The sequence below is a fragment of the Odontomachus brunneus genome, unplaced genomic scaffold (genome assembly GCF_010583005.1).
Source record: "Odontomachus brunneus isolate Ranch 3 - 2012 unplaced genomic scaffold, Obru_v1 Obru_scaffold_168, whole genome shotgun sequence".
In the NCBI taxonomy this organism is placed as follows: domain Eukaryota; kingdom Metazoa; phylum Arthropoda; class Insecta; order Hymenoptera; family Formicidae; genus Odontomachus; species Odontomachus brunneus.
In genome coordinates this window covers 190,272-202,786 of record NW_022639618.1, presented here as the reverse complement: position 1 = coordinate 202,786, position 12,515 = coordinate 190,272, and the positions used below count along the sequence as shown (strand labels likewise).

General features: G+C 32.1%; 1 protein-coding gene across 2 annotated transcripts in view; it reads left to right on the top strand.

The window, feature by feature from the left end:
* Window positions 1–476: 476 nt before the first annotated feature.
* The window catches only part of LOC116851219 (autophagy protein 12-like), a 55,551-nt gene continuing 43,512 nt past the window's right edge, over window positions 477–12,515 (top strand). For both annotated transcript variants that reach the window (XM_032830419.1, XM_032830417.1), the window contains exons 1-2: window positions 477–644; window positions 957–1,132. In XM_032830419.1, coding sequence (XP_032686310.1) covers window positions 970–1,132 — 163 coding nt within the window. In that variant the 5' untranslated portion in view covers window positions 477–644; window positions 957–969. The remainder of the gene's footprint in view (window positions 645–956; window positions 1,133–12,515) is intronic.

The following is a 12,515-nucleotide window of genomic DNA, read 5'->3' as shown; positions in this document are numbered from 1 at the left end:
TTTTTCAGTAGGGTATATACTAAAATGGATACTATATACTATATACTAAAATATACTGAAAAGACAAGCAAGATCCCTACGCAAAGTAGGACATATAAATGACATGCAAAAACAATGCATGTTTAACACTATGTGAGATGTATTTTTCTTTTTTTTTTAGAATGTTACTTTTACTAAACCGGAGGGAGGCGAAGCCTCCCCGAACCCCCTTGACCGAGAGCTTCACCCTCTGGATCCTTAGTTCGTATGTAAATGTTTCAATAATGCTAATGTTTCAATAATACTTATGCATGTTTAATACATTTTTAATTCACGCATTGTTTCTATGTGGCACAGAGCACGCGCATGATGCCGCGAGATATGTACATTGGTGTTTATTCACTGAGTCATTTAAGTGTAGATGAACGCGCCTGGAGATGGTACGCTTATCTACACTATTCTACACCGAAAAAGGACTCAATTAATGAACACCAGTGTACATGTCGCTACATATTGTTGGTGTGACAGATTTCCTGACATAACACGCTGTCAACTTTGTTGGTTAATATCTCGCTACTCGGTGCAGAGCGACAATTTAATCAGAGAAAAAAGTTGTTTTTCATGCAAAAACACGTCGATTAAGCCTATTTTTATCGAAATCGGAGGTGAGAAAGCTAAACTGAATAATTACCGTCATTTCTACACACACATAACAGAATCTTATATCTCTGTTAAAAATCATGTACTAATGAATTATAATTTCAACTCCAAATTTTCTATGCATGAAATCGCAAAAGGTTTGAATATTTTTATTAAAATCTAAAGTGAAATCTGTGTGTGAAACTGAATATTTGTTAAAATATTGTGTTTGCTTTTAGTTTTTCTAACTTAATCATTACTATTTTATTTTAAAACATACAATAGAGAATGAAGAATATATTTTTTATATTTTTTATATGAATGTAATTGAATAATAGGATTCATCATATTATGACTACTAAGGAAGAAAGAATCAATCTAACAATTGAAACTAAAACTGAAGAAATACCAGATAATTCAACAAGTGAGGATGCACCAACCAGCTTGGAGACTATTCCTGAAGGAACAACAATACGAAATGAGACTCCAACAATGCAAAAGGATAAGGCAAAGAGTAATTTTACTTAATATATAAGATTTAACATGCACACAATATGTGCTAAAGTTCATATATATCTTTATGAAAAAATAATACTGGAGCTCAATATGATTGAATTTAATAGTACTTTGAGTACTTATGTCTCAGTATTTAAGTACAGAAAAATACTGAGATATAAATATTCAAAGTACTACTCAATTTGACCATCGACTGAGCTCCAGTACTATTTTTTCGTAAGGGTAAGTAGAACTCATCAATCTAAACAAAAAATTCCTTTACCATTTTGTTGCAATAATTATTGAGATATTAATAAGAGAAAATTAGTTGATCAATATTCTCGATATCGTGGGACAATTTCTGTAAGGAAATCTGAAGAGAAGTATTTAAAGCTTTTTTCCTAACCTTTCAACAACCTTTCAACAGATATTGACAAATATATTGCGCTGTTAGTTTGCTTCTCACTGTTAGCCAATATTCATTGTTAAGAAATTGTCAACTACTATATCTCATTATCATCAATATCTCAATAACATTTCTTTAAATTATTCTATAAAACTTGTTCCACTATATTATGAATACTCGTTCATTAATCATATTTAATTAATATCTCCATAATAAATACACCATATGTGAAAAATAATATGACATCTTGTAAATAGAAATCATCAAACTAAAACATAGTTTGATGATTTCTATTTACACTTAAGCATTGGACGTCCTGTAGAAAGAAACAAATATTTTTAAAATATATATATATATATATATATATATATATATATATATATATATATATATATATTTTTATACATAGCATAATGAGAGACAGTGATACTAATCTTTACATACTGATGTATTAATGCATCTATAAAATGAATAGAAGTTTTTTTTTTAGATGAGGGAGGTAGCAGATTTGGTAGGCTTAAAATGGAGTTTTATTTAAAAGGTCCTTTTGTAAGAAAATCATAATTTTATCTACTTGTTCCCAAGATATTAATATATGTAACACTTTATTTACTCTGTATAGAGTATCTGACTTTGTGTAGGAGTGTCTGACACAATATGTACATTCATTCATGTACAGAAGTAAAACTCATAAAACTGAATAAAAAAGTGATTTACTATTTTGCAAACTAATACGATAATTATTTATATATCAATTTTTAAAAATTGTCTAATGAGTATACGTGATACAGTGGAACAAGCTCTGTTTTAGGCAAAGTTTTATCCAAGATATGTTGATTTTGACAATTTCTCGGTAACGTCGGGCAGTGTATCATGTTGATCCGTGGAGGCTTACAGTTATCATGATGGACTAATAAAACTAACTGTTTCTTGTTTAAATCGGAAATCGATAATATGTTTCCTTAGAAACTATAAAATTTTAATATAAAATTTTTTTAATGAAATTCTTAATTTTCGAGATATCGAATGCTGTACTAAAAAGTACAGCATTTTATATACAAGACGTTTCTTTTAACTCAAGTAGAATATTTTTTTTTAAACATAGGAAAGAATCGCAGAAAAGAATTTTTTAATGGGCAAATTTTTCAAATGTTTGTATAAGCGAGAATTGTTTTCTAAGTCATATTTTACAAGACTTCAAAACTACCGATATTTTTTTAAGAGAAACATAATGAAATAAATACGCACTTTAACTTACCCTTCAACAATGACTTTCCTATTCACATATATTATACAACTCACCCTTATGAGTAACATATAACAAATTTTAGGGATCGCTCATTGTTTATTAAAAAGTTATTAATAAAAAAAGTTTTATTAATGCTATATAGTTTTGCAACACTGCATAAATTAATGTGTACATATAAATACGCACAGTATACGTATATGCGCGGGGGAGAGCCCCTCCCCAAAAAACTAACCCTAACTTAATTATTTATTAAAATATTGTAAACCGTACACGTATATGCGCAATCTATCCTTTACAATTTTACACATAATTTATCAATGAAAAACAATATAACAATACAAATGCGGGGGAATACTGCTTGCGATATTTTTTGCACATAGTAGGGGAGACTGGGGCTGAAAGTCACATGGGTCAGTTGTCACAAAGCTTATATTTCACTTAATAAATAGAGGAGAATTTTTACCTTTATAGTGTAGGTTGTTTGTAACATTGTAATTAGTTGTATGAAATGGTTTGTAGCCAAAACATCGCATGTGGTATTTATAAGTATTTTTTGTTAAATCAAATGTGCGAGTAAATTCTTTCTGGTTCTTATTTTTGATGTTTTGTTTGTTTTGGGATTACTAGTCGTAATTTCTCTGTAATCATAAGAAATATACTTTTCGCTAATGGTTTCGATATGCAGTTAATAATTATGGCAACATTGTGTATAAATATAATCTTGTTCAGTCTACATGAACGTTTGGGGTGAATTGACTCACATGCAGTGGGTTTAATTGTCACACATTGCCAGACCTTACGCATGCGCGTGGAAGCACGTGCATCTGATCGCCGCATGTTATTATAGTTAATCTGGTTAAAATAAGAGGTTATATTTACGTTGATTTTCAGTACACCTGAGTTTGCATGGTTTCTGTTGATATAACTGTATATGTATGTGTATATACAGAGTGTTCCTAAAAGGTGGTACCAAATTTTAGGGGTATGTAGTACTCGTTAAAACAAACCAAAAACTCTTAATAAACAGTACTCCGAAAACCTTTTATTTTTGAGTTATGAAGCATTTTGTTCTGTGAAAAATAGAAAATAAATTAAATCTATAATAAATGTTGAATGTGTCTTCGGCTCATGTCAATACACATTTCGGCATGTTTCGTCATTGAAGGTCAAAGAGTCCAGATTTATTTCGTATTTGTTGACAACAGTTTCCAAGTCTCTTAGTCAATTCATTCACAGACGCCCGTATGTGACCACCTAATTATGCAGGGATTGTTGTATTCAACTTTGGATTGTGGACCGTGTCTAGTTTTGTGTTATCTGAAAAATGGCTAATTTTTACACAAATTCTGGTGCTCCTGCCCATTTCCTCGTTAATGTCAGACTGAATTTAAATCCGTTGGATTATTATCTATGGGGACACTTGAAGAGCATGGTATATGCCACACCAGTTGATACAATAGATGAATTGACTCAGATAATTGAAAACTGTTGTCAACAAATATGGAATAAACCCGGAATCTTTGAACGTGTTCGATCTTCAATGAGGAGACGTGCCGAATTGTGTGTTGAAATGGACGGAGGACACATTGAACATTTATTGTAAATTTTAGTTATTTTCTATTTTTCACAGAATAAAATGCTTTATAACTCAGAAATAAAAGGTTTTCGGAGTACTGTTCATTAAGAGTTTTTTATTTGTTTTAACAAGTACTACATACTCCTAAAATTTGGTACCACCTTTTGGGAACACCCTGTATATAAATACAGTTTTCAATCAACAAAATACATGATTACATATCGATACATCCCAGATAATCAAGTGTGATTTAGCATATCAAGCAAACGAATGCACTGCATGTTTTGCTGAATAGTTGATATTTGGTTGCCATCATCATAAGCGATGTGCTATCAAATTTAGCAACATGAGTGGTAATACATGTAAATAGTTGATGAAATTTTAAGAGCAAACAATCAGCAACAATAGTACGGAAGGTTGCAAACAACATGATGGCAACATGACAAGAACTGATGACTTGTCTTTGCGTCAATAGCATTTTGATGGCAACGTGACAACAACAACAGAAATGGAACCTTTTTCAATTTGCTTTGTTTTCATTTGCTTTCAATCGTTGAAGTTTCTAAATTACATGTTTTTGCCGACAAAGTGTGAACGATAAGTAATTTTCATATATTTACAACAATTTGTCAATAACATACACACTGTGCACGAATTTTAAAAATAATTTTTTATTTGTAATTCTTATATATGACTATTATTTGATGTTTGCTATAAGGTATATTATAACATACTGTGAACATTATAAAGATATATTATATAAACGTAAATTATAAGAATATCGTTGGAGCCATTGGGAATCGCCGCGTGCCACTCGATCTTCAGGTTAAGCAACACTTTAACGGGCATGGATGGATGACTGGTGATATATCGCTTGGGATCGAAACTATCGAGGGGAGGATTCACGAAAGTTTGGAGTGTATGTTGACAATCTTCGATATCTAGTGGTTTAAGAGACATGAGAAAATTAGGAATTATAAATATATTTTTAAATATTATGATTTTCTCATTTTTCATCTTCGCACAATAATTCTTAGTATTTGATTACTGTCAATATTTAACAGTGATTTTATTATCAGTATTTACCAGAAATTAAGCACTGGCCAAAAATTACTGAATTACTGGTAATACTTAATCACTAATAATTTTTCAATATTTTTTAATATGATTAGGTGCTTCTACATTATGTTCGTTGAATTGTGCTCACGTGTATTCTTCATGAGTCGACAGCAAGTTGACAGCAACATGACAACATGCCATCATATGCACATCATTCATATTTAAGCAATTGTTGTCGTCATGTTGCTGTCAACTTGCTGTCGACTCATGAAGAATACACGTGAGCACAATCCGACGAACATAATGTAGAAGCACCTTGTCCCTACTTTTTCAAAAACAGTTGCTTCAACGGTTCTCAGCAACTTGACGACAACTTCATAGACAGGTAGCTATCTGGGATGGTTATATATAATTAATTTTACTATAACATCACAAATACTGTTACAAGAATTATTTGTCATGTTTTCTCCATATAGAAGACATGTGACAATTGATATGGGGTGAGATGTCATATTTTTCCGATCTTGTTTACGACTGCATACTTTCTTTATACATTAATATAAATATGGTTTATATTTTTTTTTCTTGTACCTAAAGAATGTAGCTATATTACAATATACTCAACATTCTGAAATATTGTATATGCCGTTTTATTTTTATTAATATGTAAAAAGTGTGACAATTAGGCCCGGTCTCCCCTATACATGTGCATGCTCTGTAGCCATCTTCTATAGTTTCATCATCTTCTCCCATTTCGAAATATTAATAAAAAAGGTGCTTATCCTTAGTCGTATAACTGGGGAAGACCCCCGCACCTTGGCGGGGGAAGCGGCCGCAGTATTTTGTGAGAAGTTCTTATCTTTAAAAATTATATCTTTTTTTCATAAAATTTCTAAAGTGTACATTTTATATGTACAGTGTGAAGAAACTATAGCATATTTACGAAACTTCTTTGTTTATAATTTTGAACTTATGTACAAAAAACTGGCCCCCACCCCGCCATAGTGCGGGGATTCTAGGGGGCGTAACCCCCCAGTTACACGAATAACAGGCATCTTTTTTATTAATACTTTTTCATGCATACTACGTTCAAAAATTAAGTTCCATTTCTAAAACTTCTTTTGTAAATAACTTTTTAATAAACAATGAGCGACGCCTAAAACTTATCGTATGTTACTAAGAAGGGTGAGTTGTATAATATATGTGAATAGGAAAATCATTGCTGGAGGCAAAAGTAAGTTAAAGTATATATTTACTCATACTACATATAACAATGTCCCAATTACCGTTTATAAACGTGTAGGAAATATTTTACCAACGGTTATGAAACGGTACATACGTTTAGAAAACGTAGAAACTAATATATGCTACTAGGAATAGTGTGTCCCAACTATAAATACAGAAAACAACAGATTTACATATAAGACACTCACATAAAACATAACTGATTAAAACAATTTTTTTATTCAAAACATTTTAGTCAAAATATTTGAATTTTGTTTAAGTTAACACGTACATTTCGTTCTGCAGTTTTTGTTTTGATAATTTTTATATGGTACTTTTTGTTTAATATTTTTGTTTTAGTATTTTTTATTTGGTACCTTTTGCTTTTGTACTTTTGTTTGAGATACGTAATTTTTTTTTCTTTTGTAAAGACACGCGATCTCACTGCTTTTTATGTATTTTAATTTAAATTTTTGATTGATTTCTGTTCAATGTAGATCTATTAAATCGATGATGTATCTTTTCGTCTAGCGCAAACTTGTAAGTAAAATAAAACAATTAAATCGATAAATCCAATAAAGTTCAATGATTACGACTGCGTTCCTATATTCACTGCCAGTAATGAAGATCTATAGTTTGTATTACATATATTATAAAGTTTCAATACTGGCAGTGAATATTGGAACGCAACTTGCGAATTCATTAGAGGAAAAGATACATCATTACACGAAGAAAATTTTATAATAAAATATATTACAATATGCTACAAATATAGAGTCAAATCATATTCTATTACTTCAATTACTAGAAAAGTTGAAAAAATCATATACTTTATAAGAATTATAAGAATTAATAGAATACAATTTTACAAATTGGAAAAATAGTGAAGAAATATATACTTATTTTGGAGAAAACTTAGTAATTGAAAAAAGAAGATAATAACAAAAAAATCTTCATTTTACAATTATGGTTATTTAAAAACAACTAATAATAAAATGTTTAAAATTAGAAATTTAAAAATTAAAGGTGTATCTACGTCAAAGATACGTATAGGCACAGATATATAAAATTATTTTATATATCTTATTATACTGCTAGTACTGTAGATTTCTGATTAGGGCAGTTTGGAAATCTTTATAATATTTCATCTACGAAAATCTTTTCTTTCTCGTTTTCTTTCAATTAATTTCAGATTCAGATTACACGTTTGCAGTGCAGATCGCGGACGTCACAAACGTCACAAGATTGATATAAATCCAGACAACACACAATATTTATGATAAAGATTCATAAATATTTATTTCGAATTATTTTTTTTAAATATTATATAAATATTTTATAAATTTTTATATATATAAAGAAAAAAGTATCAAAATCTTTATTCAAAATATTATTAAAATATAGACTATGTAACTGCGATGTGTCGCGTTCCGGATCGCTCGCCGGTTCGGGTTCGTAGGAGGCGGAATAAAATTGAAAACAGTTGATTTAATAATTAAACTAAGTTATATATTTAAAATCAATTAATGCTGTACATTTAATTAGATGTTGAGTGTTGACGCTGTTGGTTTTTCGTCGGTTTGTGTACAATCTGCCAGAGGCCTTATTTAGGCGATGGCTCGCGATGGCGAGAGACTATACGCGGTACGCGGACGATGTTGTTGTCGCGTCGAGAGTTTGTTGTCACTCCCAGCTGTTCGCCTCTTCAATTCCGGTTTACAGTTTCTTTATGTGAATTTCATTGCGATTTGATGCAGCCCGGTCTATGCGGTATGTCGGTGATGTTGCAGCGGAGCTGCCTCGATGGCGATACCTCAAATCTCCTATCGCGGAGACTCGGTGCGGTTTCGCGTATGCGGTGGGGAAATCCGCCAGTATACGCGGAACCTTAGCTACCTGCTCTGCCTTTGCAATCGAACGAGGCCGGCTCGTTCTAGCACGATCGCGAATGCGGTGAAGACGGTGCCGCGGACGCGCCTATGCGTCGCGGTAACGGTGTGATTCCGATCTCGCTTCTGGAAATCGGTTTGCTAATATCGCGGAGGTCGACTCACGTCCCTGCGAGTCGATGACGATGTGATCTTGATGTGGATCCTTAAGCCGCGGTGTCGAAGCTGCGCTGCAACGGAGCGAGACTTCGACTGTACGGTGACGAGTGCGCACGCGGCGACTCGAGAACGGTGATCTCGTTCGCGCTTAGGTGAAGCGAGATCCGGTGAACGTTGTGAAGGTTGCGTTAAGTGCCCTTTCGGTGTGTCGATTCCAGACTCTTTGGCGGCCGTGGAACCTTGCGGATAACGGTAGTTATATCAGTGTCGGTGTCACGAATTCGTGAGCCGACGGCGGAGTGATTGCTGTCGCGACTCCGCGAGCAGCGATCTGCCAGGAACGGTGTGGAAACAATGTCGATGTCACGAATTCGTGAGTCGACGGCGGAGTGATTTCTATCGCGAATCCGCGAGCAGTAATCTGCCAAGAACGGTGTGGAAACAATGTCGATGTCACGAATCCGTGAGTCGACGGCGGAGTGATTTTTGTCGCGTATCCGCGAGCAAAAATCCACCAGGAAGCGATATTGGCGGTTCTCTCTAAAGAGCGGATGATCGGAATCGGATTCTCTCAAGAGAGCGGTGGATCGGATCTGATTTCATCTAACAATTCGCGGTGTTTTATATCTTGCGAATCACGCTTGTTCACTGTTTACTGCTGTTGTTCGTCGGTCGCGCTGTTTACAGGAAGGACGCGTTGTTCTCTCGCGTTTTGCAATCGCGTTATTCTACGTTTATTGTGTGGCTCAGTAACGATCGCTTATGCGGATCGTTACAACTAAATATTTTATATATTAGGTCTATAACTTGAAATCCATCTTTTTTTGCAAAAATTAAGCTTTTATTTAAGAAACAAATGAAAAAAATATATCAATCATAGTATTGGCTATCGTTAGATATGACTTTTTCCCATCTTTCTGGTAATAAGCGAATCCCACGGCGAAAGAACGACTCATCTTTAAAGGCTATCCAGTTAGAGACCTATTTTTCGACGTTTTCATAAGAGTTGAAGTGTTCCTCTGTAAGTGCGTGTGCTATTGACCGAAACAAGTGGTAGTCGAAAGAGGCACAGTCTGGTGAATAAGCCGCATGGGGTAGCACTTCCCAGCGAAGTGCTTCCAATATTTCCTTGACAGCCTTAGTGACGTGAGGTCGAACGTTGTCATGAAGCAAGATTACTTTATGCTGTCTTGTCTTATATTCTGGTCGTTTTTCGCGCAATGCTTGGCTCAAACGGATTATTAGTTGTTGGTAGAGATCCCCTGTGACTGTTTGACTAGGTTTCAGTATCTCATAATATACCACACTCTTCTGGTCCCACTAAATACAGAGCATGGCCTTCTTACTATGAATATTGCGTTTTGGCGTTGATGTCGATGGTTGGCCTAGGTCGCAAATGATTTTTCAGCGTTTGGGGTTTTGCTGGCCTGGACGTTCTTTATCATTCATGTCAAAATCACCAAGTTTGAATCGTCGAAACCATTCCTTGCAAGTTGTTTCCGATAGAACAAGTTCCTTATAAGCTTCAACAAGCATTCTATGAGATTCAGCAGCAGTTTTCTTCAAATTGAAACAGAAAAGCAAAGCTACGTGCAAATAATGCTGATGCTTATTTGGTTGAAATTCAGATATTTTCTTCGTAGTAAATAACTATGTTGTTGTCACAAACACAAACTTTTATATACTGAATATTATTGACAGAGGTCCAAACTATAAATAATGCCTTGTTTAGCCATTACAGTTGACGATTGCCAAAGCTACAGCTATTTATCGCTAGAGGACGGGTTTCAAGTTATAGACCTAATAATATTTATAGTAAACAAAAAATAAATATTTGTAGTAATATTTTGTAAATATTTCTATAAATATTATACTTAAAAAAAATAAATGTAATCTATTTATAATTATTAAATTAATGAAGAAATAAGAAAATTAAATTTAAATTGGTAATATATACTGAAAAAAATCCTTTAAATTAAAGAAATATATTTTGTTAAATACAGGGTGATCCACTTAAAATATTACAAGTTAATAACTTTAAACATATTTGTCCTATCGAAAAGTTGTTCATGAGAAAGTTTCATATATTCGAGGGACCTTTCTAACTACGTAAACAAAAATCCACTTCCGTCCCCCCTTGAAGAGGGGCGTGGGATAATTTCAAAGTTTCAAATGAGGCTCTCTATACAATGTTACATATTTGGATTCTACGGAAAAAAGCAAGTAAACTTTATCTGAAACATTTCTTTGGAAAATGCTCTTATCAAAAGTTCTAAACATTTAAACTTTTAGCTTTTCGGGGAGATTCTGTTCAATAGTTCACTTGGTCTTACACTTTTGGACTATTTTTTATGGGGGTATATTAAAGAGGAAGTCACATCTTAATCACTTACGACGAAAGAAGACTTAAACGAAGAATACGTACAGGTTGCACTAAGATAATCCCAGAAATGTTGTTTAGAGTTAGGCAAAGTTTTGTAAAAAGAATTAATAAGTGTTTAGATGTTAATGGTCAACAGTTCGAACATTTAATAAAATAAAACAAAAACTATGAGTCTTATTTAATTTATCATTAATTTCAATGCACTTTATATTAAAATTTAAATGTTTGTAACTTTTGATAGAAGCATTTTCCAAAGAAATGTTTTAGATAAAGTTTACTTGCTTTTCCCATAGAATCCAAATATGTAACATTGTATAAGGTGTCCCATTTGAAACTTTGAAGTTACTCCCCGCCCCTCTTCAAGGGGGACAGAAGTGGATTTTTGTTTACGTAGTTAGAAAGTCCCTTCGAATATATGAAACTTTCTCATGAACAACTTTTTGATAGGACAAATATGTTTAGAGTTATTAGCTTGTAACACTTTACGTGGGCCACCCTGTATAATTTCTTAAAAAAATATTTGTTAGATTTTAGAAAATATGTAATAAATATAAAGTAATATTTTTTTTAAATTTGTAAAATAAGCTGTATAATTATGAATTTCCAGAAAAAAATGATTTTCTTACAAAAAGAAAATTAGTTTTTTTTTAATGTAAAAACTGTGTTTAAATAAATAAATAAATAAATAAATAAATATTTGCTTGTTTTAAAAGTAAATAAAATAAATAAGTACAAGTAAATAAAAGTAAAAGTAAATAAAGTACAAGTAAATCAATTTATAAATTTAAGTAAATTATTTTCTAATATTAAAAGTATCTTTTTTATGTTTCAAATTAAAGTTTTTTATTATCAAAAAACAATTTATTTAAATTTACAAATTTATTTCTTTATATTTTATTTACTTTTAAAAAAGTAAATATTTTTTAAATATACTTTTCATATATTTTTTAAACATTTTACACTTAAAAGAATCTATTCTCTTCTTTTAAATAAATCATTTGTTTTCATATATGGATATACCATATGTATACAATGCAAAGCGTCTCTAGTTGTATACAATGCAAAGCGTCTCTCAGTTAAAGTGACAGTGGTGCAGTGGATAAGGTAAACGACTCAAGAACCAGAGATCTCAGGTTCGAATCTCGGCAATGGTAAGCAAATTTTCGAAGTACAATTTAACTTAAATTAAGTAATATGTGAAATAATATAAAGTAAAAACTAAGAACATATAGTTTAAAAATTTAAGAAAAGTTCAGGAAAAAATAAAAAAATATATAAATGTATATATTTTTATAATATTTATGACAAAAATTTATGATCTATATATATATATATATACAGGGTGTTCAAAAAGTCCCGGACCGGTGAAATATCTCGAAAACTAAGCATTTTAGAAAAAAATGTTTCAGATAAAAGTTGTGGCGTTTAAAAAGATGTATTTACTGATCACATCAGTT